Source organism: Talpa occidentalis, unplaced genomic scaffold, assembly GCF_014898055.3.
Source record: "Talpa occidentalis isolate TD23 unplaced genomic scaffold, MPIMG_talOcc4v2.1 talOcc4.8, whole genome shotgun sequence".
NCBI classification, from domain to species: Eukaryota; Metazoa; Chordata; class Mammalia; order Eulipotyphla; family Talpidae; genus Talpa; species Talpa occidentalis.
In genome coordinates, this window is record NW_023605194.1 from 18,398,602 (window position 1) to 18,426,501 (window position 27,900).

The following is a 27,900-nucleotide window of genomic DNA, read 5'->3' on the forward strand; positions in this document are numbered from 1 at the left end:
CTGGCTGGGAGGGGATCCAGAGCGGCCTCTGCGGGATGACATCACCCAGCGGCCCGCCTGCCGAGCGGTTTCTCATCTGGATACCTGCTCCCAACTCACGCCTGCCCGGGCAGCACTGGGCAGGAAACACCCTAAGAGCAGACGCCAGCGAGAGTGAGCTGCTGCAAGCCTGTGTGTGCTGGGGAGGGCGGGGGTGCAGCAAGGACAGAGTACCTGTGTCCATCTGTCCAGCCCACAGCCTTCAAGTAGCCTCCAAGAAGTGCTGCCGCCTGTCTTCTGTGCTCAGGAATGCGTGGAGTCCGTTCCTTGTTTTTTTTTTTTTCTTTAACTTTTTCCTGTCCTAGAGTCTTGAAAGCTCTGGCCAATTTTCCAAGGGGCGGGGGTGGGGGCGAGGGTATGTGGATTTTTCCCCTCTTTGAAATATTGCCTCAGATTTCTTTGGCTTGGATTAAAATAAGCTGATGTCTCTTCACTCCCTAGCACCCTGTTTGTTCTGTGTAGCAGCTTCTGGCCACAAATCTGTAGCTCCATGCTCCCCGCTGCCTCCATTTCCCCAACTCCCCTCTTTCCCTTCCAGAGTTTAATAGTCTGGTTTTCCCAAACTTCAGAGGTAAGACACTGCCTGGCTTATCCACATTGGCTCCAAACAAACCACGCAACCACCATGCACGTGCCTGGATAGCATTTTGTCCATCCAGTGGACACATGAGAGAGTGCTGGCCACCTGGGCACTGGCGTCTCGTCAGCAGACAAGGCAAGAGTCAGTGAGAGTCCACACACCTGTCTTTGCTAAGCAGCGCCTGTGCCTGAGGATATGATGGGGCAGGGACCTTCCTTGGAGACCAGGACCCCGGACTCTGTAGGCTGCGTGCAGTGCAGAAGTTCAGGATGGACGTGACGGTGTCGGGTGGACAATCCCAGCCATGTGACCTCAGAGAAATGGCTTACCCTCATGAGCATCAGCCTGCCTGTGTGTGAAAGGGGTCCATCATAGGACCTAGTGCATCCGGCTGTTGTGAGACCTGGGAGGCAGCCATTAGGGCCTTGGCATCGTCCCGACTCATAGCGGGTACTAATGGAGGGTACACTGCGAGCTGGCAATGGAATCTGGGCTCCCTCGGGATCTGGAGGCTCTCTACCAGCTGGGGAACTTCTCTCTTGTGTTTGTATCTTGAGTATTCCTTTGCCACTAACTGGAAAGGGAGCCCTTGTGTCCTCCAGGGCAGAGGCTGGCCCTTTTTGTGCTGGGTGCTCTTAACAAGTGCTCTTGGCTGCAGCAGCGCCGACCGTCCCCCCAGGGACACAGTAGGAGGTAGCCTCTGTCAGCGCCCTGCCCACTCTGTCCGGCTGGCAGGGGCCGGCGCAGAAGCTGGCCGCATCTGTGGAGTGCAGAGTGGGCTGGCCTGGAGGCCCAGCTGTTGGTTGCAATTCTGCCTGAAATACAATCCCGGCTTTGGAGGGGCTGTGCATGTGCATGTCCATGTGGCAGGCCTCGGCAGGGACAGGGGCCCTTCTGGGTCTCCAAAGGGCTGAGCCAGGGCTGCAGGATACTCACCTCATGGGAGACAACGGCCAGGGGCAATGTGTTTCTTGCACCTAATTGCCCCTGGCCTAGGTTGGATGGAGCCTCCTGTGTGAAAAGACCCAAGTGTGGAAACAGTGCCTCTCAGCCCGGGCTGTGCCTGCATACCACAGGGAGGGGAAGATATGAAAAATAGCCCAGACCAATTAAATCTGGATCTCTGGGAGTAGGGCCCAGGCATCAGCATTCTCTAAAAGCCTCCCAGGCCATCCCGTGGGATCGGGTTGAGGACCGTTGTGCTAGAAAGATAAGATGTCTGGAAATGGGACTCAGAGGCAGTTTTGTAATAGAAAGGGAAATGGATATGAACCTAAAGTATTGGATTTGGTTCCCTCTATAGCAGCCATTGAGCTGGGGCAAGCTTCTGGGCCTCTAAATTGAGAAATGGGAAGGTAAGAAGGGTGTTGTAAGGATGAAATGGGACAGTGTGAGTGCCTGACAAAGAACATTTGCCACATTAGACTCAGGTGTGTAAGGAATGCAGCTGCCAGCTAAAACATGAAGGGGGCATGTGGAGCCTGGGCACCCTTCTCAACTCTTTCTATAGCCGAGCTGGTTTCTTGAAGCCCCCAGCCTTCCAGAAGAACGGCAGATGTATAGGCTGGCAGATAGACGTTAAGAAGTTTGCCCGGAATTCCCTTTGGGCTGGGGGTAGTCTAGGAAGGCTTCCTGTAGGAGGCCTCTGGTTTGTGTTTTCTTTCAACTCCCAGCAGGGCAGGTGTTGGGGGTTTTATTCCCACCCCTATACCAGTGACAGTGAGGATGTGATAGCAAGGCAGAGAGGAGTAGGCGGCATGTCCAGTCCCTGAGAGCCAGTGAGCTCTCAGGATGGATGTTGCACTTAATGGATGTTGCACTGGTCCAGCAGCTAGAGAAAACTTGCTCGCTCCTGGGAACCTCTCACTCACCTGCTCTCCCTCTGCTGAGCCCCACTTTCTGACCCTTCGGGCTGTAGGAAACAGAGTGTGGCTGGAGGCTGCAGCTCACAGCCCTGGCACCAAAGGGCAGAGGGAGACTGAGTCTGCTTCTGTGTGAGAGAGGGCAGCAGCCAGCCCATTCCAATGCCCCTCAGTGAGTGAGGCTGGGCAAGTCTGCCCGGGGCTCGTGACTCAGTGCCAGGCCGCTGGACTTGGTGGCAGTGCCTTGGGGAGCCCGAGGGACAGGAACAGAGTTGAACTTGAGGAAAAGTTGGTGGGGGGGCAAGCTGGGCTCGCTGGCCCTGGCGCTGGGACTTTCTTCTTGGGTTTCAAGTAAACAGACTCAGCCCTCCTCCCCCTCCCCTGCCTCCACCCCCGGCTCCTCATTCGATGGGTCTCATGTGTTTCTATTTAAGGGTTGCAGTAAACCCCAGTGATTGGCGGCCTCAAACCCTCTTGACTTCTCGCCTGGGCTCGGGCTGTGGAGTCGGTCTCTGCTGCTCGCTCCCTCTCCCTCCCGAGGGGAGGACTGCTGACTTTCTTTCTCTGGGTTTACAGGGGTTGGGAGGAGAGGCAGGAGCCCTCCTCCTTGCCTTGCCTTTCTCTCTCTCCTCCGCTCTGGCCTCAGCCCTCATGGGCCGCCCACCGGCCTGCTTGCGGCCCTCCCCTCACGCCCCTGTGGCTGAGGGGTCGGGAGAGACCAAGTCCACCCCAGGCCTCTCCTCAGACTCCCTCAAGCCGGGCTGTGACTAACTCACCACAGAAGGCTTTTTCCGCTCCGTTTCCTCAGCCTCTGACTCCATCTCTGTCTCTCTCCTCCCTGCCCCCTCCTCTGTCCCCCGGCTCCCCATGTCCCCCGGACCCCGCAGGTCAGCGGGCCGGTGTGGGGCCTTGCTATATGGCCTGTCCTTCGGGCCCAGCGAACTGCGAGCCCTGGCTGCGGGCTGCCCCTCAGAGCAGCACTGGCGACGGAGCAGCCTCCCCCGAGGCCCATGGACAGAGGGCGCCCCGGCCGCGGGGCCATGGCCGGCCGCTGGCTCACCGCGTGCTTTCTGCCCTCGCCAGGTGCCGACACCAACGCCGAGCCCATGATCCTGGAACAGTACGTGGTGGTGTCCAACTATAAGAAGCAGGAGAACTCGGAGCTGAGCCTCCAGGCCGGGGAGGTGGTGGATGTCATCGAGAAGAACGAGAGCGGTGAGTGCTCGGGCCAGCGGGCGCGCCGGCCGCGGGAGCTCCGGCCTGGCTCTTCGGAAGGCTGGTTTTGTTCCCCTCCTCCTCCCCCACCTCTGCAGCTATACGTTATTTCCATCTGGCGGGGAGAGGGCCGAGGAGGCTGAATTTTCCCCTGTTGGTTTGGGCTGAAGGCCAGCAGTTTGCCTGGTGGTGGAAGAATGTCTCCCCGGCTGGGGGTAATTAACTGACTTGTGTTAATGAAAGGAGACCAAGGTGGTGGCCTTGGGTATAACTGTCCAGCTCTATTCAGGTTCCCTGTGCCCTCCAAGGCCCATGGGGAAAGTAGCTCCCTGCTCGGGGGTACCCTGCAGGGTTCCCCACTTTGGGGCCATATTCTAGGCCAGGCTCTAGCCTAGGGCTGGAGAACCCAGCTGTGTGAGGGGGAAGACAGGCCATGATGTCACTGTGGGCTTCAGGGCCCTCAGGCCCCGGCTGGTTGTCCGAGGAACAGCCAGGCCTGTGGCAGTGAGCGAACTGACCACTGCTAAGCCAAAGGCCACCAGGACCAGGGAAGAGAGCCCTGCAGGGGCCGGACAAAGGGAGGTCCTGGGCCCAGGGTGGGTCCTTCAGCAGCCACCCCATCACTGGGAGCCAAGGCTTTGTCTTGCTTGGGCCTGCACTGAGGGCTGTCCAGGGAGTGCTGGTTCGCGCTGAGTGCTCCACGCCCTTGACAGCTGGAGTCTCTGCAGGTGGAGAGAAGCGCTCCAGAGTCTGTTGGTCTGTGGTGTAGGCCTGTTCAGCCCCCTGCAGGGCCTGGGTCAGGATTTAGGCACAAGACACTAACCAGCAGTTTGCCCATAGCCCACCAGGCTGTTTTTAGTTTCAGTTTGCGTGGGGTGGGGGGGTGGTGGGAGGGGGAAGGCCCCTGTGCACTAGAACCTCTCTGTGCTGACTTTCGAGGACACTCCCAGAGGGGAGGTGCCTGTTTCTTCTTCTGCCCCCCTCTGTTGTTCCCTTCCGATATTTTGAGCACTGAAAGGCAGGCAACCCAAAGGATGACTGTGCCGGCCCACTTTGTAGATAGAGTGAGTAAGGCACACAGAGGTTGAGGGGAAGTGAGGTCAAAAGCAGAACAGAACGGGGATGTTCCTAGCCCCCTGATTCTATGCCTATGGGCAGGAAGTAGCTGTGGAGATGCAGCTAGTCTTCCAGGGAAGTAAGCTTAGACTCCTGCTGCAAGAGGCTCAGAAACCATGCTCCCCAGCAATGGGGCTGTGATGCACCATCGCCCTCCTGGGTCAGAGGTCTTCACAGCCTGTTCCCCTCTCAGAGAGGCCAGGCTCTGCCCTTATGCCTGCAGTCATTGCCAAGGTAGTGGGTAGTGGTTCTTTCCTCCTGGTGGAGCCATATTCCAAGCATAAGGCCGGGACGGGACCCTTCACTGGGCTTCTGCCACCCCTTCATCTTCAGCCTTTATCAACAGTACCAGCTCCACCTCCTCACCCCCCCAGGGAAGCTGGTATTATCAGAGGTGTTGGTGCCTCAAGAACTCAGGCAAGTGATCTCTAGTGATGGAACTGGAGGAGCCAACTGAAGGAGACATTTGGAGCTTGTTCCAGAGAAGCATGGGCCCACTTCTCCCTTTTAGGTCAGGACTGCTCAGAAATGGCATTCTGTCTTATGGACCCTCACATCCCTTTGTGTCCCAGCATGGCTGTGCATAACTCTAGAGCTACAGATGAGTGAGCCCCCATGTCTCTGGGTACCAGTCACCCACCAGGATGGCTGAAGAGGAGACTCCACACTAAAGGAAGAAGTAAGGCCGCTCTAAGACTCCCTGAGTGCCAATGTCCTGAAACTTCCCAACTCACGTCCCAGACCCTAGCAATACTTGGAGTCCTGCCTAGGAGTGGGGGAGGAAGAGCCTTGACAAAGTGGGAGTTTTGTGTTAGGCTTGGCAAAGTGTAAAGACACCTCCTGTCCGGAGGAATCCTCAATGGCTGTTTGAGGTGGCTCAGGTGACAGCTCTGGGGACTCCCCAGAGCAGCCCAGTTTGTATACAGACCCTCCCAGCAAGCTGCTCTTTCCCACCACCTACTGGCTGGGTGGCTTCAAGTCCCTAATCCCTCTAGGCCTCAGTTATCTCCTCTGTAAAATGGTGATAATCTGGTGACTCCTGGAGTGGGGCTGGAGCAGATGACCTCCTAAATCCTCTCCCAGGTCTGAGCTCCATGGTGGGAGACTCTGCAAGGGTGTCAAGTAGCTAGAGCCTCCCTGGCTGCTATTTCTCCATTTCTCTGGGAATTTTCTGCCTTTCCACTCCATGGGGACCACTACTCAGCAGCAGGGACTTTGGGGTGCTGTATTCAACATGCAAACCCACACTGTCTGTTGCATCAGAATCCAGGAGGCCTGGAGTGTTCAACCAGCTTAACCAGAGAAACTAAGTGGGTGGAAAGGAGAAAGGAAGAGAGCCAAATTGCCAGTCCCTGGGAGGGGGGCTCCTAGTTTAAGGAAGCCGGACTGACTTTGGGGGAGGGGAGGTGTATTGTGCATGCTGCAAGCTGGCTTTGCAAGGAGTGGTGAGTGAGGCTTTTGAACTCTTAAAACAAAGACCCGATTGTGATGTCTTTGACCTTGGGACATGGTGGGTGTGTGGAGGCATTTCCACCAGCCTTGTTGGGGCAGCAGCCCCAGTTAGCATCAGCTCCACCCCGTGGCCTTGCCTTGCCCACCTGAAATGAGGACTCTGCCTGCGACCCCTTATCGCTGAGCTGCAAGTTCCTCCAGTAACCATTGAGGGACCCAGCCATCTCTGGCTCTGCCTATTCATCAGAGCCCCCTGGCTGGGACTACCACCACTGAAAGACTGGGAGGTGTGGTTGTTCCAGTGCTCTGTGATCTCATTGGTCTGGAGAGAGATGTCTGCAAGGCAGTTCAGAGCCAGTAAACAGTAAACACCAGGTGCTGGCCACACACTTCACATGAATCATTTTACTGCAATCATAGAATGACCCCATGTGGTAGAAGGCACGTTTGTGGCTGAAGTAACAGGCTGAGAGGTTAGGTCATTTCCTTAGAGTCCAACAGTTAAGATCGCTCCCCTCTGCAGATGACTTAGGGGGAAGGGGAGAATTGATGGATCCCTTGCTGGTGGCTGTGGGCTGGAGAGAGACATGGGCTGCTGGGGAGGACCCCAGGGCTCCCTGGGATGTCACCGTGGAAGGCTGACTCTGTCCCTCCTGCTTATATGGTAGGAATTCATTTTGTTAACTATTTCTTTGAACTTGGGGTCAAATAACAGTTGAGAAGATCTGAGGAAATGGTGTGTACCTGGCAGTGAGGACAGGCCTATTCCAGGGAATGTAGGTAGACAGAAATCAAAGATACCCAAAGTGGTTCCTGAGTAGCTTCAAGAAAAGCATTTCTGATTACACAGTGGGTCTGGCCCTGCCAGATTTGTCAACAGGAACAAATCTAGAAGCAAGATGCAGCACCTCTGTTAACTTTGCCAAACAGCAGGGCATGCAGCAGCCATTATTGTCTTGTCCTTGAAATCCCGTCCATCCTTGACAGTTTCCCCAGATGGTTTTTTTTGTAGGACATTCTTCTGCCTCAAAGACCACATTGGCTTCACCTCCAGCAGGCATAATCTGGTTTAACTTCTGGCAGAGTGGTAATGGGAATGGCTCAATTGCTCTGATTTCTGTGTTGATCTAAGCTGCCTCCAACTTTGCAGGGCTGTTCCCTTCTTCTCAGGAGGCTAGGGGAAGAACTGGGGAGATGAGCCAACAGATGCTCTTTTTTTTTTTTCCTGCCTCAGCTTTCTTTCTCTGAGTCTGCTCCTCTCCTGGCACACCTGTAATACACTGGAGATACTTATACTTCCTTTGAGGTACAGAATCTGAAATTAAAGAATTGTAGTGGCAAGAAATTTCATGCTCCCCTGGTCCATCCAGGTGAAATATTGTACAGATAAGAAAACCAAACCAAGGGGAATTTGGAAATCTTCAGTCCCCTCCAAAGTCAATGCTTTAATCCCAGTTATGAGAAGACAGATCCACTCAGACTTGCTCAAGAGATTATTGAAAGGCTGCAGGAAAATGTCACCAACCCAAGTGTGGGAGGTACACGCCAGCCTCACAGGGACTGGGAACCAGAAAGTCAGCACAAGTCAAAGCAGCTGCTCTTGTTTCTGTCTCTCTTGAGCCCTGTGTTTTTTGGGGTTTTTTTTTTTTTTTTTTTTTTTTTTTGTGGGACCCTTGCAGGTGGCCGGGGATCGAACCGGCGCTGCAGAGGCTGCAGGCAGCCTTGCAACCCAGTGCTCAACCGCTGCATCACTGGGGAGGCCCTTTTTCAGTTTTTTTGTTTGTTTGTTTTTTTGTTTTTTGAGCCCTGTGTTTTTAAAGCCCAGCTGTGATGTTCTCCTGTTGACCCTTAACAGCAGCCTGTCCACCTGTTGTTGGTTTATCAGGGCCAGGCTCTGCGTGACTTCCTAGTGGAGAAAACTACCAGCAACTGACAGTGGCCACTGTTTCTTTGGGTTTGAAATTTGGAAGTTTGAATCTGATTGGTCCCTGCCCAGCCAATGGATTGGCAGACCTGAGGTCAGGTGTCTGTCTCTGGGCCAATCAGCTGTGTCCAGGAGAAGTCAAAGGGTATAAACATGGTTACCTAGACAACCTCTTCAGCAGTGGCTATTGGAGGGCAGGTTTTTTAGAAAGGAGATGTAGAGGGGTGAAGTATACAAAAACATGTTGAGCATATCCATTTTACTTGTTTAGCAGCAGTGTGTTGCCCTGAGAGCAAAGAATCACTAATAATAATAATAAATCACTAATAATACCTTAATTATTATATTCCCAAGTTTTTATTTCTTATCCCTAATCTACTAGGCTTCTGATTTCATGCTCTTCTGTATAATTATAAGTCAGAATCTCTTGATTTCTGTCTCCTCGTGAGTTAAAGGAGGTAGTGATGCATACCAAGTAGACTTTTTATAAGGGAGAAATATACCATACATTGTATTCTTTCATTTAGTCACTCATGTACTTCACAGTTCATGAATACCTCCTTTTTCACAGGCCCTGTGCTGATTGTATATGTACTCACTAGGTCCTGCCGTTATGGAGTTCAGAATAATCGATATGAGCATACTGAATACTCAAGGGGTGGACTGTACTGTGACACTAGGATAGCTTTCCTTTAAATAAACTTTAATAAGTCTTCAATAAATTTCTTTATCTTCTATGTCTTTTCTTTAGATTATGTGCTTACTAAGGAACCCCCTGATTACTAAGTCAGACTAATTCAGAAAAGAGATGTCCCAATAAAGATAGAATAGGCTGTTCTCTAAAAAGGCAAGTTGGTTGCATTCTATGTTACACATAAGTGAACTGATACTCCTCTCTTCCAGTGCCTTTTAAAAGTTTGGTTCCAGTAAACCAGTCACCTTTTGGATGTGGTGACTAATTCCCATGACATCCTATCCCCACCATCAGCAAGCCTTGGTCACTGATGGCTCTTTTCTACTTGCATACTGTCCATTTATGTTCCTGCTATATATCAGCCTAATCAGCAATTCCAAAATTCATTGTGGCCAAAGACTGTCTCTATTATCTACTTAACAAAAACTGTGATCCCCTTCATGAAACTGACTGGGAGAGGGCCATAAAGCATAAGTCCAGAGCAGAAGTAAACATTTAATCCAAGCCTGGGCCCCTTGGCCCAGACTAGAGATGGTTTTGAGAATGAGATTGCAGAATTAGAATGCCTCACAATTGAAAACATGGGTTCCAGCTTCACTAAGCCTGATTTTAATCTTGATGTGGTACTTACTATTGGTGACTCTGGGGAAGTTACTTGGGTCCTCAAAGAATCAGCTTCCTTACCTATAAAATGTGGATAGTTGTACCCACAACCCATGGTTGTGGGTACATAAGCAAAATTCAAAATAAATTCAGTGCTTAGTGTAGTGCTTGGCAGCCAGTCAGTGCTCAGCACATGACAGTAACTAGTAGGATAGATGGGCTCAGGCAGCTCTGTCCCAGACTGACCGTGGAGCCCATGGCAGGCCTTTTTCTGTCTTGAGGTCTCAATTTCCCCACCTGATCAGCTATTGGGTTGCACTCAGTGTGCTCTCAGGATTCTCTGCCTTCATGGTTGGTGAGATGAATGGGGCAAGCAGGAACCTCACTGTAAGGCAGTGAGGCTAGGAGGCCATGCTGGGGACCAGAGTGCCCTGTCCTGGAACCTTCATTGGGCAGCTGTCCTTGCCCAAACCCAACAGAAAGAAGAGGTGGAGGCAGAAGTCAGGCTTTCATTAGTGACCAGAAGAAGTACCCTGATGGAATCGGGGGTTTCATGCATGACTGGACAGCACTGCTGGCATGGGGCTTCTTTGTTGATGACACAGATCGAAGTCCTTGGGGTTTGAGGAACTAGCATAGTCAGGGAGGGCTACCTGGAGGTGTTGGAGACATTGGGTTGGGCTTTGTAGGATAAGAGGGTTAAATAGACAAAGAAGAGAGAGAATTCCACTTCCGCATGAGTGCAGAGACACGCAGAGGGCTGGATCTGTTGGGGCGGAGACAGCAAGCCATGTGTAGGGTTGCCCCAGCAAGTATGTGCTGAGGAAGAAAGTGCAAACTGGGTAGCAATGGATGAAGCGGAAGGGCCATGGAATATGGGTGAGCAGCTGAAGTGGGTGAGAGGTGTACTCAGAGCCAGTGATCCTGGCTGCAGGGAAGAAGATGGCTGGGGGAGGTATGTCCAGGGAGGGACTGGAAACCAGTCTTTCCTTGAGCTGTCGTAGATCTGCACAGGCTCTTGTCAGGGAGGCATCCAAGGACTTGTCAACACTGAGTGCTGCCTGAGACCAGCTGCCAGGTGGCTGGTGAGGCAGTGGACACTGCCCCCCCCCCCACACACACACATTTCTTCTTTCCATGTGCTTAAGTTGGGCAGGTAGAGAGGCCAGTCACTGACATGACTTTGTGGCCCTGTCATGTGCTAACTCCCCCAAGGCCATTTCCTTGAATAGTTATTCCCAAGCGAAAGTGTGTTTTGGTGGTGACCTTGCATATCCAACTGCAGATCAGCTGCTCATCCCAGCCTCAGTCTCCTGGGAGCACCTGGGTGCCTTCCCTTCTAGAGGGACAAACACTTTTCCACTGAGTCCGTTCATGAGCATCTCCAAAGTTCTGCATTTCTGGGTTTGAACAGTAAAGGAGCTGGTGAATCCCATGCTGCCCAGGCCCCAGTGAGCTCCACCATCAGATGCTGGGTCGTCACTAACTCTGTATTAATTGATGGGGTCCAGAGGTGATGGAGGCCCACATAGTCCCACCCTCCAAGGGCTCACATGTAGCAGGGAGACAGTCACAAAATCAACATGGAGTGTCATTCTAGAGTTTGAAATGTGCGATGCGGGAAATAAACAGGCACAGCGAAAGCAAAAGAAGTGGTAGAGTGTGGCCAGGGAAGACCTCTCTGAAGAGGTACCAGTGGAACTTAGAGGACATGCAGAGGCCCGTTGGCTTGGATGGGGGCAGGGGGTGATTACAGAGATGTGGGAAAGGCTGGGAGGTGCCAGGCATGTGCTAGATGGAGGTCACCATACACCTCCTGGGCATCTTACACCATAGCCGACACAGGACCTGACACCCCTCCCCAGACATACCTCAGCCCAGGTACCCAGGGAGCAGGCAAGACTGGAGACCCTCCACCTTCCCCAGCACACATGCACACACACACAGCCTTGGTCCCCAGTGCAAGTGGTGGCTCTCACTGCACATTTGCTCCACTCTGACACAACAGATTCCACCCTGGGGCTGTGGTTCTTTCTGGGGAGTATCATCTATCAGGTTGAGAAGTTCTCCCTTCTGTTCTCCTGTAGATTACCCCGTGGCCGGGTGATATTCCACCCCTCAGCAGTTGGGTTTTCAGTAATTACACTGGTGGTTGTGGGGGTTTACCCAAAGTAACTGCCCTCATCTCTATCAGCATCTTTTCTGATTCCATAACCTCATTTTCTGGCTTCCCAGTGCTGACCTGGACCCCCAGGCCTTATTCTGGGGGAATGGCCAGTGCCACCCAGTTAACCCAGTCACCTGGAAAAGTCTGGTAGGAGCCAGTGTGTGCTGGGGCTCCCCATGCTGGGAGCTAAACTGTTGAATCTGGGTAAGTGGAGGGAAGCTTCTGGCTCACATAACCCCCAATTTCATTTCCATGTACAGTTGAACTATGCTCTGTAGAATTATTGGGGGTTTTGTTTCATTGTCTTAGTCCCAGCTCTCCAAGTCCCTTCTTAGACAGGCACCACTCGGGCTCATGCTAAAATGCATTCGCCTCCCATAAGCTTTTATTGGATGGTTTTGTGGGGAAGTGGCCCAGCCTCTATGGGAGGTGAGAGAAAGCCGAACTCTGGCTTGGAGTCTGCCAAGGGCTGGCCATAAAGTGAGCGAGGCATGCATGGGTTTTGGCGCTGTGGTGGCAGAGCCCTCTGGCCTATTGGCATTGCCGCCTGCTGCCCTCAGATCTGTGGGTCAGGCAACAAGTGTTTCAGGAGCCTCCTAAGCACTGCATACCTGTTCTCTTAGACTCCTGCTGGCGGCCCATCAGGGAGGCCAGGGTCACCTGGGGTGGGGGAGCTGCTCATGCCACTGGGGGATTTTGGACTTTTATCAAGGTGAACTCTTTCTGAATCAGTATATTTTATGATATAAACATGACATGCAGTTAATGCAGCCTCTTGCTAAGAAGATAGGCAGATGTTGGCATTTTGTCTTCCCAAGGGAAAACTGAAGCCCAGGGTGCAGAGCTGGAAAGTGGGCTGTGGACTTCCAACAGGTACTGTTCATCCCGGTTTGGGAAATCTGATGTTTGCCTTTCTCCACACGTGGATTTTACTTGTTGCAAAAGCCAGCGCCCAGTGCACTGCGCTGTGAGAATTTCCCAGACCACAGAGTAGGAGAGCAGGGGTCAGCACTGCTAACGCTTCCACTGGGGTGGGAGAAAGGCCAAGGGGCGGGTCAGGAGGAACACGAAAGGGGAGGAAAACACCTGACTTGGTTTCCTGCAAAAGAGTTGTTTTACCTGACTTAGTCCAGCACTCAGCTCAGCCAGTCCATGGGCTGGGGCTGAATTGCTGGAGAGTGGATACATTGGGGGCCCTGTGATCTCCCCAAAGATCTGCTCATCAAAGCCCTGATGAGCAGGACTGAGAATATGAGGGCAGGGCCTAGGCAGCTCTGGTCATGACCAGCCACTCTGCTTTCCCCTCTGTCCAAATAAATTGACCTGGCCTGGCCTTCTCCCCAACCCTGTACAACCCAAGAGGGCTGCCACCCACCCTCCCACCATGTCTTTCATCTGTCTTTGCCCCTTTTCAAGTGAAATCCTATTCTCACCACTGCTTCCATAGGTAACAGTTTGTTCATTCACTCAACAAACACAGAGCACCTACTGTGTGCTCTGTGGTGTGTCCCCCACTGGAGTGCAGCCATTCCCATTCTCCCAGGGCTAGAGGTGGTTGCACTCTAGGGCTCTCTCTTACCTGCAGGGTGAGAGTGTAGATCACTTGCTTTCACAGGACACCAGCCATGGTGCTGGGGCTGCCAGGAAGAAGGTGTCCACCTAGCAGCACATGGCTGGGTTCCCTCCGTCCTCCTTCCTTACCAGCCTAGGGGACATTTCTGACCATCTGCCTAAACCCCTTCTTTGTCAGAGAAGGAACAAAACCCTGGAAAAATAAAGCCACTTGCTCAGTGTCACATAGCAAGTTCATGGTTGGATGTGGGTGAACCCTACCTCGCCCTTGACTGACCTCACCTGCCCCCCAGGTGAAGCGAGGGAGCCAGCAGGCTCTTTAGTTCCCCACTCACTGGGTCCCTAGCCTGGTCCTACAGCTATAACTATAGATCAGAGGCAGACTTGAGACTTAAGGCCTTTCCTGCAGATCCCCGCTAACCCTGAGTATTCAAATAGACTCTTCCCCCATGCAAGATTATCTTCAGACACCCCCACTTGAGAATGCAGACTCCCCTGATGTGCTGTTGCTCCACTCCCAGGCTGCGTTGCCTCCCAGATGCAGGTCGCTGCCTCCTCAGACCCATTTGTTGCTCCCTCCCCTCGGAAGGTGGGGAGATCTCTGTTGAGGTTGGCTGGGCCTCCTGTCTATGTTTCTGAACACTCTGTCTTTTCTCGTTTGTTTTCTGTACTTCTAACTGGCGCCCTCAAAAGGCCCCAGCCCTCTCTGCACTCAGCAGGCTCAGCATCTTTTGATTGAGGCAGGATTTCGAGCTGCTGCAGTCAGGCTGGCCCACAGCGGGGCCTGGAGTCTCAGGCTGTGCACCGGCACCTGTAGCACTGGCCACAGGCTTCTCCCAGGCCCAGCCTATCCAAGTGCCCTCACCTCACCCAGGGGGACTTCCTGCCGGCTCCTGCCACCCACTTCTTGCACAAGGCCTTGGTTCAAGGGGTCATCTCGATGGGCCGAGCAGCAGTGTGAGCAGTGTGAGCTCAGGAATGCCAGGCTGTGTGTTAGAGGGCTCCAGGCTCAGCCAGCCACTAGCCAGGTGACTCCAAGGAGTCACTTTTGCTCTCTGAGCAGTTTTCCTCACCTACAGAAACAGAAGTGGCTAGGAAAAAAGACTGTGCCTTTACCAAGACAGGCCAGAGCGGACCTTTTGTCTCCACAATTCCAGTGCCCCCCAACCCCTGGGGCTCTGAGAAAAAAGGTTTCATCTTCAAGGGAGCAGGCTAGAGGAATTTGACCATGTTGGCAAGCTTTCAGCCAGCTCCCTCGAGCAGCCAAATGGGTCACTGGCTGCAAGCATCCCTGGGTTTGTAATGATGATCACAGGGCTCGTGGGCTCCTGGACACCTTTGGAATGGGCTTTGCGAGGCCAAGTGCTTTGCATGTTAAATTTCCAGAGAAAGAACAGCTGAGAAATAGTCAGAAATAGTCTAGCTTTGCTAAGCCACTTCTGTGCTTTCGCTGTAAGAGAGAGAATGAGTGTATGTATGCGTGTGTGTGTGCGTGTGTGTGTGTGTGTGTGTGTGTGTGTTCACCCCTAGTAGAGGGGACGGGGGAGGTAACAAAAGAGGAAGATGGTCCAACACTGCCTCCCTCCCCTTCATTTGCATCAGTGAATGGTGCTGTTGGACGGCTGTGTTTTCCCAGATGGTGCTGGTAACAGAAAGAATATGATTAGCTTTGTGGAATTTCATGGTAGGGGTTGGGGGTAACTTTTCCCCCTTTTTTAAATAATGTTTTGAGGAGTTGCCCTGGAGAACTGCTGAAAGCAGAGAGGCTGATGGACGTTTTTGGTCATGTCAACCGAGGACAAGATTATCCATGTGAGCGAGGGTGTCTCTCCCCGTCAGCCGTCAGCCATGCTGCAGGGTTCCAGGGCTGTCCTGCCAGAAAACGAGCAAGGGGCCGTAATCACAAACAGGCTGGGATAAGTTACAACCAGAAGTATTACTTTAGACTCTTGGCTTTGACGGGGAAGAATGCAGTTTTCCTTGCCCCTCCTCCCGTCCTCAAGTTAAACAAGATCTGTGAAAGTTATAGCTCAGGGCCTTAAAGAGAGGCCAGAATTCAGTCTAGCCAGGGGTCTTAAAGGCCCTGCATCAGAGCCCCCTCCCTGACCACTGCTGGCCTGGCCCATTTGCTGCCCCCTTTCCTCCTGGGGATGAACTGGAGAAGCCCATCTTCCCAGAGTCTGTCTCATCTACCTAGAGAATCCTCACCTCTGTCTTGCCCACCAACCAAGTGTGCACGTTTAAGCTGGCCTTCTCTGTGTGTTTGTCCTGTAGCTAGCACTGTAGGGCAGGGAGGGGGCGGGGAAGGGTCATTTGGGAAGATAATGAAAATGGCTCAGCACACTGGAGCAGACCTTGACCAGACCATGGAGTAACAATACTGGGGTACTCACCCCTTCTAGCCCCAACCCAACCCTGGGGGCCAGTTTCTCATTCCCTTCCCCTTGCCTCCGCCAGCTCCTCCTAGACAAGCATCAGATGAGCTCCCTCACTCTCGGAGATACATAGCGCTGCTTCCCGAGTGCTGACAGGGTGAGGGACGCGCCTCACAGCACTGGTACGGGAGCAGACCAGGGCATGTGGACACCTCGTCTTCACTGTCGGTTTTCAATAACTGCCCCTTGGAGGAGAGGGAGGAGACTGATCTTATCACCGGGACTTTGCACACAGAGAATAAGCATCCATAGGTCCTGCCCCATTAGGAGCACCCCATGGTTCTGCTTCTGAGCCCTAGCCCTCTGTCTTAGGCCTCACTGCACAGCCAGATCTCACCTCACCTCCTTGGACTTAAAGGGCCTCCACTTCGGTGGGATCACATTGTCCTCAGTGCTGATTTGGCAGCTGGGAGAGTGATCTGGGGCCCCAGGGGTCTCGCCTGCCCTCTGTACCCCCATTTCTCAGCCTCTGTGGGACCTTTCCACCATCTCACTCTTGAAGTGATCTCAGGGTTGGGGGTCTGGATGGGGTCAGAGCCAGGCTGGACGGAGCTGTGGTCCAGAGAATGGGACAGAGAGGGTGGGTGATGGAGACAGCCACTTTCCCATGTAAGGAAATGGGCTGGGGAGCAAAAGCCCATGATGCAATGTTGCTCAATTCCTGGGGAGTTAAGTGATAGCCTGCCATGTCTGAGAGCTGGAACTCGGCCAGGTGTCTTGGGCCTGTCACTGCCAAGGCATATTTGAAGGGGAAACTGTCATGGCCCATCTGGATGCCCTGTCTTGTTATTTTACTTCATTCAGGCCTCTTCACCTTAGACTCACTTCTAGAACAGTATTCTCCAAGGTGGTGGGATGACCCCATGGAGGCTGGGTGAAGGGGGTATGAAAGGCAGGCAAGGCCAGTGACTGCTCAATTTCATCCCATCTCTCAGCCATCTGGTACCAGGATCTTTGTACTGGTACCATGCTGGGATGCTGATCAAACACCGGGCCTCCTTCTGAGTGGAGAAAAGCAAACTAAGCAAGTAAGGCAGGATCTGGAGTTCAGGTATTCTTTCATTCCCAGCCTCTGTGTCCTGTGTGCCAGGCACTGGGGCATCGAGCTGAACAAGGAAGACTTGATCCCCATGCCAGGAAGCTGACTGTCTAATGGAGACACTTACCTACTTGACTTAGCTGAGAAGACCCCATCTGTTAGGATGTCATGAGATAGAGCTGTGACTCTGCAGATCCCTCCTCTTTGGTCATTGGGGTAGGTCATTCCGTGACCAGAGATTGTCACGGAAGAAGTGGGAAGAGCCCCAATACTCCATGGGTGTCAGTGATCACAGCCTGACCAATCATGTAACTGAAGCTGCAGCAGGTCTAGAACAAGACATCCAAACCTGGGCAATCTCTGGGCATCTGGACTAGGGATGCACCTGGCTTGGGTGTGACATTTTCCCTTTGCACTGGAGTAGGAGCTGAACTAGATCAGATCTTAGGAACTAGGACAACAATTAGTGCCCAGAAGGAGAAGAGACAGGAAAGGTAGCCGGGCAGGAAAATCTCAGGGAAAGAACCTGTTCCCAAATCACCATGAGCCCATAGGGGCTCCAGGAGAGTTCTCCCAGGACCAGGGCATTTCAGATTCAGGTTAAACCCATTTGCTGCTTTCTGGAGACTGTTAACATCAGAAACAGTCAAAAACATGGGGAAGGCAAGAAAGGGATTATTGATGTGACACCTGCATTCAGATAGCCAAACACCTTGTTGCCTGTGATCACCTCCACTGCCTAGAGAGCACAGGAGTCATGACTTCCATGTTACAGGTGAAGAAGCTGAGGCCCAGGGAGTTCAGGCAATTTACCAGCTTCTTCCCCATCCACTTGCCTGTCTCCTGGCTAATCCTCTGCAATTCCCATGTGGGGCACCATGATGGGGAAGCTATATGGAGTGTAGCTTTCTCCCCACCCTCCCTCAGGGGGGTTGGAGGCATCAGGTCTCTGGGTCAACCTGTTCCAAGATGAACCCACCAAGGAGGAGGGCTTTGTGCTCCCCTTATAAGAAGCTGTCCCAGTGGAGGTCCGTGGGCAGCTTTGAACAGGCTTGGGAGGGGCCGTGGGGGCCCTCTGCATTCCTCCAGGAGCCTCACCCAGGTTGTGCTCCGTGCTTGGCCTGTAGGACCTCCCTGAGCTTTTGCTTTTCCATTCCTGTGAGGGGTGAGGTCTAGATGAAAATGGCCCAATCAGGTATATGAGCAGCTGCCAGAGAGTTCACAAATGGGAATATTAGCTTACTGGGTTATCTGGTGCTGGTGAGGCAACAAGCAACAAGAATCACCAGGGCTTGAGTCCCTGAGTGCAAGTCCTTGTAAGCTGTGAGTCAGAGGTACCTTCTGAATTTGGGAGTTGGAGGAAGGATGCTGGGTTAGCAACCCTGCACTGTAGCAGGGTAGCAAGCCCCTGGGCAAGAGGGATGAGAGTTGAGAGAAGATGCCACAAGACACTGACCCCAAATAATGAGAACAGGGAATGCCAGGGGGAGTAGGGTGTGGATGGGGGACCAGGGAAGGAGGGAGAAGCCATGGGCCCATCTATCCTTGCATTTTGTTGTCAACAACTGCTTACCAAGCCGCTTCTTTGTCTGAAACACTGAGCCAGGCAGGGTGTCAACAGTAAGACTTGGCCTTTGTCCTCAGAGAACTCTTGGTCTAGCTGGGGAGACGCCAACTCAAACCCAAGGTCAGGGTTCTGGGGAGCACAGGGTGAGAGTGTAGCGTCCCAGCTGGTGAGGAGTGGTGACTTTGAATAGGTGGTGACTTTGAAAGATGAAACCCAGGCACAGTGATGGATCTGATGACTTGGGGGCTTCTGAGCCCTGTGGGATATACATCCAAAGCAAGAGAAGGGATCCCCCCTTGGAACTCAGGCCCCGTGAAAGACTTGTGTGTAAATCCCACTATGCCACTGAGTGGAGGGGCAGGGTCACTTGGAGCCCACATGGCTGTCGGGAATGTAAACTGAAAGGAAATTTTCAAGCAGCATATGTCTTGTCTTTTCTCTAATAGACAAGGATGGGCAGTAAGTTTTATCCAGGGAAAGCTAATCCATCAGGTTCTGGAGAATTCGCGAAAAATAACCCCTGCGCTACCATCTGCCTATAGCTTGAAGACTTCACAAAGCATTTTTCTCATGTCCTATCTTATAGCAACTGTGCATGGGTAAGTAGGACAAGTGGCCTTGTTTCTGTTTTTCAGAGGGTTTCAGAAGGGTAGGTGACTGCACGAGGCCTCAAAGCTTGCTCTAGTGGCCAGGCTTGGATTCGAACCAACAGGCTGTGTATTCTTAGCCCAGGGTTCCTTCTGCCAGATCGGTGTTTCTCAGAAAGTGGGTCAGAGGCTGTGTGTGCTGGCTGGACACAGCATTAAGTGGCATCCAGTTCTCTCTTGCCCCACATTAGGTCAGTCATTTTGGGACTCCTGTGTTGTTAATGTTTAATGATGTTTGTTCATTCATTTGTTTGTTTGACCAAAAGAAAATCTGGCCCTAGACTTAGTATCTGGCTAACTTACCATAATGTCTTGCATTATCTTGGTATCTTACAAATCCTTAGTGTTTTTCCACTGTATGTATTTTTCCGGTGGTTTTATGCTAAGGGAGACTACATTTCTGCTTAGTGGGCCATGCAACAATGTCTTTGACATAGGATTTAGGTGTTTTTGTTTTTGTTTTTAAGAAAAACACTAGTGCAGGTGCTACTCAGATAACATTCATTGGATGCCTAGTGCTTACTCTAATGCCTACAGTTGGGGAAATGCAGTTACAGGACCCTAAGTAGGGCACTCCTGGGTACCCTCCTCCTCCCACAGTCTCCTGGGGTGACACCAGTGGGTCCCAAATTCCAACCAGGACAGGAGCCTGGAAAAGCATTGCATTCGTGGTGGCTGCCTCCCACACCGCGGGGAAAAATCCACGTTGTCAGAGAGCTGTTGACGTCAGGCGGTGCAGGGTTTTGCAAGGCCCCTATTTAACATTCCCCAGAAATTAAATAAGGAGAGTTTGGAAGGAGGAATGCCCGAGACAAATTGTGGAGTGGGTTACTTTTGTTTATGGAGATGATCCCGAAAGTTGAAATTGTCCCCATTTTATTTTTGCCCCAATTGAAGTGGGGCTGAACTCGGCTAAAACGGTGGGTGGGGTGGTCAGCCTATGGCTATTAGTTGAAACAATCTCAATTCTGGGGCCAAGAAGCCTCCATTTTTAGCAAAGAGAGAAATGGGGGAAAATACACAAACTTAGACATCGGACCTTCTTAGGCACTAAAGTAAAGATAACCCCTCTGTTACAGACGCCTGCTCACAGCTACCCCGGGTTCCCACAGCTTTCTCCAGACGGAAATCCAAATACAAACCACCCACAACCTTGCTAGGTGCTTTCCATTCTTTTTCACTTCTCATCACCACCCTATTAGCACGTTATTGAATATGCCCCTCTCGCTCATGAGGACACTTCAGTCTTTTCCTTCACCATTTGTACCCTTCTGTTCTAATGCTTGTTTCCTAAAAACACAGGCCCAGCAATACCATGGAGCAGAGGTGACTTAACATGGTAGAGAGCGGTGCTATTAAATTCTCCGGCATCACACAGAAGAATTTGCCCCCATTCAGTTTTCTTCTAAGCCTTCTGATTTATCTCAGCTCGGTGGTCGACCGTCTGTGACCCTCCCTCATGAAACTCCCTTTACCCAAGACAAGCGGCAGACATGGCATGGCTCAGATGTACTCCGTGGCTTTGTTCCCTGTAATTTTAGGGTTGGGGCCAGCTGTCCTAGCTATTTATTCATGGTACTGAGCCAAAGTTTCCTAAACAAATTGTTTTCTTGAACTTAACCCAAAAAAAGGTGGATTGTTTAAATATATATTTACCGTGTGAACCACAGTGTACGCTGTTCAAGGATATGCCGGAAGGCGTGCGTGGTGCGGGAATAACTGTGGTTTGAAAACTGCTGATCCAAAGCTCTCTGCCCTGGCAGAGCCTGTGGCTGACAGGACACTGCATCAGCCTGTGTGCCCTGCCTGCCCTGTGGGCTTGAGGGAGAGGCGACCTGGAGGTGTGGCCCAAAAGCACCCATCAGCTCCCTCCTCTTGGAAGCGGTAGGGGCAAGCAAGACGGCCATGCCTGTGACTCCTGAGAGAATCGCTTCTGCTCTGTAGACCTGGGTGGAATGGAGGATAAGGAGACAAGGGGATGGGTGGCCCTGGCTCCTCTATCAGATGGAAATTTGGTGAGCTAATAGAAAGGGCAGATCTTGGTCTCTCTCTGCAAAAGCACAGATAGCTACGTCATTTTTAAGGGGCACCACATGACTGTTATACTAGGAGTCAGACCTGGGTGCGAATCCTGGTTCTGCACCTTTCTAGCCAGACACCTCGGGTGAGTTGTCCAGTCCAGCTATTTCCTAGCTCAGTCTAAGATTTCATAGACTTGGGGTTGAAAATGTACTGAACTTAGAATCCCCCCAAACTCCAGGACCTTTCTCATCCTCACTGCCAAGTAGGGTGACCTCTACAACCTCATTAGGTAGCACCCAATATTTTGGTGTAATTATTAATAGCACCCACCAGAGATTCTAGAAATTGGGACGGCAAAGTATAAGATCACTGTCCTAAGCTATGTCCTTTCATTTCGCTATTTACTGCTTTTCACCTGTCAGATTTGACCTGTCATGACCATCTGGTCAGGGCTTGTTCTGGCTCCTGCTCCTGGCACAGCTTTGGCTAAGTGCGTCAGCACCACCAGCACAGGCCTCTGTCCTCATCCTAGGACTGATCAAAACATCCCTCAGGACAGGTCCCCAGCAGAACCCCCTCTAGGTTGTAAGTAGCGCAACGGCGTGCCTTTGAACATGGTCAGTCATCAGCTGTGAATTGATGGGAGCTGGCTTGCCGCCCCCGGTCGAGAAAGTCCCAGGTCTGGATACCTTAGCTGGGACAACTCCAACACCAACAGGACCAGAGTGAATTCTGATTGGAGCCCACGGGTTCTGGCTGCTTCCTTCCTGTTAAGTCTTTCTGTCCAGCTCTGCCTTTGTCATGCTCAGAACCCCTTTCCAGACCCTCCATCCATCCCCAGGGAACCCATGCCTCACGTGATCAGGACCAGCCTGGAGGTTACTCATCTCTTCTCTGGAATTCACTTCTATCTTTGAAAGTTGAGACCTTTGCCCATTCTGTCCTCTGGCCTTGCTCCCATTGCTGTGTCTCCCAGGACTGCTGTGGCTGCCTGGCAGGCTCTCTATCAAGTGCTCTTGCACCTTTTCTCATGGGCAGCTATTGTGAGCTCACCAAGGGCAGCCTGGCAGTGCCCACCACCCTTCCGGGCAGCACCACCCACTCTGAGCACCCTTCTTCCTAAGACCATTCTGAGCCTTTGGGATCAGAGCCACCCCCTTTCATCTCTTCCATTTATCTCTTTTCTGGAATATCAGGGGGAATGCTCTTTTGGTTACCCTTCTCCAGGGGTCCACTTCCCAGGGGTCCCACTTCCTGTGGGAGTCTCAGTGGCTCACCCTCCCTGGTCTCTGTTCTTCCCCGAGGCCCATGCTCCAGCCATCCTCGAATGCCTTCCCCTCTGTGGTCACATCTGGCTTATTGTCAGCATCATTTACAATCATGATTATCATGATTTTTTTAAAAAAAAAAAATCCCTGTTTACATCTTCTGTCCTCCCTGAGCACCTTCTGCTCAGGAATCTCTGGCCACAGGCTCACAGTGAGGTAGGAGGGCAGTGGTGTTGAAGATGAGTGCCGAGGGCCCCTCTTGTTTTCATCTAGAAAATCCCCGCCATGCAGCATTGGGAGCCTTGCTGGGCTGGGCCACATTTACCCCCACTGCCCTGCTATGCTGCTCCTACCCCCAGACTGCCATCTCCTGCCCCTCCAGACCTCACCTGGGCTCTGAGTCAATTTTCGATCTCTAAGGATTCTTCCCTGACTACTCGGTTCCAGGAATCTTTCAGCCTGTGTCAGTGGTCTGGGGCTGACTGGGCACTTGCTCTGTCTCATGATCATCTTCCCTTCTCCACTTCATCCTTCCCCCACCTCCCACTCATGCCAGCACAGAGCTAGACCCATGGTTTTCAATAGAAACCTCCCAAGGTCAAGGCCAAGTGACAGTGACACCAAGAAGCTCTCTCTTTCTCTGAGACCCCAGACACTGAGACCCACTCTCCTCCCTGCACAGTCATTGCAAGGCATGAAGTCTTGGTGCCTTCTGTAGAAATCCCTTTGGTTTGCTCTTCAGCATCAGAAATAGCTCCTTGGTGCAGCTTGCTAGGAACCAGGCACTATTCCGAATGCTTTCCATGGATTAACTCAGATCCATTTTGCAGATGAGGAAAGAGAAGGCAACTGCCCAAATTCATGCAGCCAATAAGTAGCAGAGCTGGGATGTAAGTCCTGGCAGCCTGATCTCTTATGAACCGTCATTCTCCTCAGCCTGTTGTTTTACCATGTGCCCCTCCACCTGTGAATGCTCATTAGCCAGGCCTTCTCCTGGGTGCCTCAGCACAGCCGTAGCCTGCCTGGACCCATGACTCGGCTTCTGGGCCCTTCCGTGAGGTGGGCAGGCTGAGCCTAGTCAGGGGAGGTGGCAGCAGCCCAGCTCTTGCTGTCTTCTTGCCATGGACTCCACGGAGCCTTCCAGACTGTGACGTAGCAGCTTGTGCTAATGGTCTTGGAATCCAGGCCTCAGGCGCCCAGGGAAGGTTCTGGGCCCTGGTGGCCTGAACCTCATCTGTGGGAAGGGGAGGACATGGGCAACAGAGAGGGGACCGTGCCGAGGGAGGACCAGAAGAGGGGGTCAAGCAGGAGGGCTGGGTGGTGGGAGAGCCTGGGGGAGCCTCTTACCCTCTCCTGTTGGCTCTGGGCTGTGGAGGCCGCCTGCTGTGAGCTGGAGTGTGTCTTGGCAAGAGGCCGCAGTGACAGAGCCTCTGACCAGGGGAGGCCTGGCCATGGGCTGCTCAGCCTTTCGCTGTTCTTAAAGGCACAGCACGCCATAGCGCACCACAGTGGCCTACGTGTCTGGTGTCTCTGCTTCCTCTCATGTAGAAGCCTCAGGTCTGCCCCGAGGTCTTGGCAAGTGGGTTAATCTGGGTCCAAGACAGGAGCAGTCCCTTAGGGGCCGGCCTTGTGCCAGGTGTGGTGCAGTCAGGTGGCAACACTAGTGACATATGCCTGGCCAGCCCCCAGCATCCCCTTTCACCTCTCAGAATCTCCAGGCCTCTGCCATTTGGTGCTCACAGATTCTTACTCTGTCCCCTTCTCCAAACCTGCTCCAAGGAAAGAACATGGGAATGCTGGACATCCCACCTTCCCAAGGGAGACAAAGCCTAGGCCAGGGACATTGTTAGTGGAGGCAGGTGTTTGGGGCCTGGGGCCACTCCTGCTCTTTTCCCTAGCTCATCCCCAGTGCCTGCACCCCACTCCAGAACCTGTGCCTAGTCCTGGGCTGGTGGTAGCTGCACAGATGCTTAGTGCTGAGTTAACTGTGCTAGGCCTTGGGATGGGGGGACTTGGAGTCACCTAGAGGGAAAGAAAAGGTGAGGCCTGGAAGTCACCTAAGGCTGCTGGGTTCTCCCAAACTTGATATCCTCTGGGTTTGCACTCAGGACTGGTGGGCACAACTGTGCCCACCCTGCGTGCCGTGCAGGGGAAGGCGGGGAAGGCATGCCCACGGAGCCCTGCCTGTGCTGCTCTTTGCAGCACCCCCATGCCTGGAAACGGCCTGAACATGCAGGCCAGGTGCTCGGTAAATATTGGGGTGGAGAGCTCCTGGTTACTCAGTTCCTCATACATCCCTGATGCCAGGCAGCACTGTAGACAGATCATCCTGTGATGAGGAAGCTCAGAGAGAGTCAGCGACCTGCCCCAGGTCACCCAGTCGTATGTGCTGAAACCAGTGTCCAAACTGAGGTCTGTCTTGGAAAGACAGCAAAGAGGCATCCATGGAATTAATCCTGGACAAGCAGTGGCAGGATGGTGGGAAGAGTCCGGGAGGAAGGCACCTTGAAGGACGGGGTGGAGAGTGGGGTTACATGGGGAGAGGAAGGAGCAGGGACCCTCCCCCTCCAGCGGTTTTGTCCGAGGCTGTGACCTCAGCAGGCTTTATTAACATCCTAATTGTGTACAGCTGGCCTCCTCTGGCCCTAATGAGCTCATTATCCTCTCTCATTAAGGAGGCCATTGTGGCCTGGTCACCCTGGGGACAGTGGTGGCCTGGGAGTGCCCGTCACTTCCTGCTGCCCTGGGCTAAGCCCAGCCCTTCCTAGAGAGGTTAAAGCCCCCGGCTTTCCTCATCCCTGTGCACCCCTCTCCTCTCCCAGCCCTCCCTTCCCCCCTCCGTCCCCCTGTTTCTCTAGCTCCACCCTTTCTGTTCCTCCCCCAGGGCCAGTGTTGGGAAGCCCCAGTCAAGGTCCATTTGAGAGGGCTTTGTAATTAGCCACACAGCTAATGATTATGCTCTGCCAGGAAGAGACAGGTCTGGCTTCTGGGCCTGAGCCTTTCCCTGTTGGGGCTGGGGGCTCCCCATTTTCCCACCTGAGATGGATGGTATAGAGGCAGGAATGGGTCACAGTGCAGGTTTTCTGATCCAGCAGACCAGGTAAAGGAGGAGTCCTGGAGCCCTCAGTGGCTTTTCAGGCTTTTTTTGGGGTTTACCAGGTACACAGCAGGCAGGGGTGCTGGGGGGCCGGGAGGCTGGCAGGCCTCCCAGCCCCCAGCAAGTCTTCACTCTATCTAGGCTCTCCGGCCTTCTCTGCTTTTCTCTCGGCTTCTGCTGCTGGCGTCCCCGTGATGCCTCCCTTAAAAGCCCCGTCTTAGCCCAGGTGAATCCCATCTACCTATGCCCACACCCTACTCCAGGTGCCCGCCATCAGGCATGCATTCAGGACCGCAAGGATCCATCATCTATCCTGATGGTGGGAAGGCAGAAAAGCCTGACATTTTGTCCTTACCCTACAGATGGTATCCCTGCCCTGACCTGGAGGTGCTGCCTTCCCCTCCCTGTGCCCCCAGAATTTTGTGAAGTGGGTTGTTAGCAAGACCCCTTGCACAGGGCTGGCTGCTGTGATGGTGGACATTGCTGATCTTTCTGGGCATTGCCTCCTGGGGACCAGCCTGGCTGAATGGCACTGCAGACATCACCCCGACTGGGGGGGTGGCAGGGGCCTAGGATGAGGCAGCTCTTAGGGAGCTGGCTAGTTTGAGAGACTTCCAGTTGACGTCCCCAATCTGGGAGCTAAGCCCCAAGCCGAGACTTAGACACCCCATAATAAAGGCCTCTCTGGAATGTCAAGTGGACTCCATAGGGTTCCTCTACAACATTTAGGGAGTTCCTGTTCAAAGGAAGGGATGGTAGTCCCTCCCCTGCCCCACATCTGAAGGGGAGATCTCAGCATCCAGGAGCTCCGGGGGTGTAGGGTAAGGTAAAAAAGTATCAGGCTTTTCTGCCCTCCTGCCATTAGGGTTGATGATGGATCCCTGTGATCCTGAGTGTATGCCTGACGGCAGGCACCTGGAGTGGGGTGTGGGCATGCGTAAATGGATACACCTGGGCTGACAGACTGGGCTTATAAGGGCGGCGTCATGGGGACGCCAGCAGAGAAAGAGGGCAGAACAGCAGAGCGAAAACAACGAGAGCGACCAGAACAAGAGAGAGCGAGGCCGCGAGAGAACGCTGGAGAGCCCAGAGAGAGTGAAGCACCCCTGCCTGCTGTGTACCTGGTAAATCTGAATAAAAGCCTGAAAAGTCACTGAGGGCTCCAGGACTCCTCCTTCACCTGTCTGCCCCATCATAGAGAACCTGCTCCATCCCTTCCTGCCGCTATAGGGGGAACTTCCCTGAGCCATAACCTGACTTCGCCAGAGCCTGACTGCTGGACTGGGGTGCAGGAGTAGGCTGCGGGTCTGTCCCCATCTCCTGCTCCACCAAGTTCCCTGTTGCTCTTCCAGGGTTAACTGCTCAGGAAGAGGCTGGTCTGGCAGCCAGTCTGGGAACAGCTGTCCCCATCTGTGGCCATACTGTCAGTCCAATGCCACGTCCTTTAGTCAAATCTCACTGGACTTCCCAGAAACAGATGCTGGGAGGATGGAAGAGGAAGGCAAGAGGTGGCTCAGGCCAGTCCCTGGGCATCCATGAGTGCTGGCCCTTAATGCTCCATGAGTCCCGGGGCATCCATGAGTGCTGGCCCCTAGCTCCATGTGCGGGTGACTGTATCCTCTGTTCAGTGACGCTCAGAGCTTGTTCAGTGGGCCTCTGCTGTGTGCCAGCCCCGTGCTCTTCCTTCTATAATCCTCACGTAACCTGCCAGGTAGGTGGTGTTCTTACCATGATCCAAGCGAAGAAGTCGAGGCTCAGAAAGGTTATGTCGCTCTCCTGAGGCCACAAACACAGAAGTGGCAGCAAAGGGATTCCCTCAGATCTTTGGGTCCAGCACGTAGGGCTTGCCTCAGTTTCCTCATCTGCTGAGCTGCTTGCTACAAGCCCAGTTCTGCTCTGGAGACTAAGTAGACATGGTACTGGTCGTTCTCAGAGTGCACAGCAGTTGTGAATTGCGGGGTTGATGCTTTGGACACTAGGATTTGGGGAAGTCCAGAAAGGACTGGCTTCCAGAGGAGGCAGGCAAGAGAGAGGTGACTGCAAGTCCTCTGTCCTAGGGAACTGTGGGAGCCACCAAACGGGGGCCATGCTGAGGATGCCAAACACCACCACCTGGCTGCTAACAACTCCAGTTTTTGAGCTTCTAGTCTCTACTAGGCCCCCAGTTAAGCTACTTTTATCTCACTTGTTCACTTTGACAACCTGGAGTTTATTCCCACATCAGGAAACGGAGACTGAAACTCAGAGAGGTTTGGTAACTTGCCCAAGAGCGCACAGCTAGGAAGTAGCAAGCCGGGACCTGACCTTCAGTCTTTTGGCTGCAGAGCCCTAATTATTACTCCTTCCCCCAGAGGACCCTCACTTGTGCATGTGATTCTCCATACACAGCCCTCCTCGTCCTGTACTCACAAGCACATGCTCACAGCACAGACTCACTCACATAAGTGCCAGGGACGCTTACAGAGTGTCAGGGCTCAGAAAGACAGGTTCTCGGGGTCGCCTCCACCCTTGGCACACAGACATATGCCTCTCCTACTCCCACAGCCATTAGGAATGTAGGTCTTGGGCTGCCTGCTGGGTTTGAAGTCCAGCTCCACCTCT

At 53.0% G+C, this 27,900-nt stretch overlaps 2 protein-coding genes across 13 annotated transcripts in view; one reads left to right on the top strand and one right to left on the bottom strand.

The window, feature by feature from the left end:
- Positions 1-27,900, top strand: part of SH3PXD2A (SH3 and PX domains 2A) — a 210,767-nt gene that overhangs the window by 151,306 nt on the left and 31,561 nt on the right. For all 4 annotated transcript variants that reach the window (XM_037497578.2, XM_037497573.2, XM_054690130.1 and 1 more), the window contains one exon: positions 3,565-3,696. In XM_037497578.2, coding sequence (XP_037353475.1) covers positions 3,565-3,696 — 132 coding nt within the window. The remainder of the gene's footprint in view (positions 1-3,564; positions 3,697-27,900) is intronic.
- LOC119234571 (uncharacterized) lies at positions 13,232-22,207 on the bottom strand. Of its 9 annotated transcripts, none has more exons than XR_008549862.1 (5): positions 21,792-22,207; positions 20,569-20,858; positions 18,272-18,521; positions 14,090-15,096; positions 13,232-13,417 (listed from the first exon to the last, which is right to left on the bottom strand). XR_008549862.1 is itself a non-coding variant. In XM_037497580.2 (5 exons), exons 1-5 carry the CDS (start codon positions 21,819-21,821, stop codon positions 15,029-15,031), a joined length of 747 nt encoding a protein of 248 aa, XP_037353477.1. In that variant the 5' UTR covers positions 21,822-21,987; the 3' UTR covers positions 13,508-15,028. The 9 variants fall into 9 exon arrangements, 7 of the variants coding, with proteins under 7 accessions (XP_037353477.1, XP_037353476.1, XP_054546107.1 ...); XR_005122650.2 differs by lacking the exon at positions 21,792-22,207 and adding an exon at positions 21,350-21,785; XM_037497580.2 differs by lacking the exon at positions 13,232-13,417 and adding an exon at positions 17,797-17,905 and having other exon boundaries at positions 13,508-15,096; positions 21,792-21,987.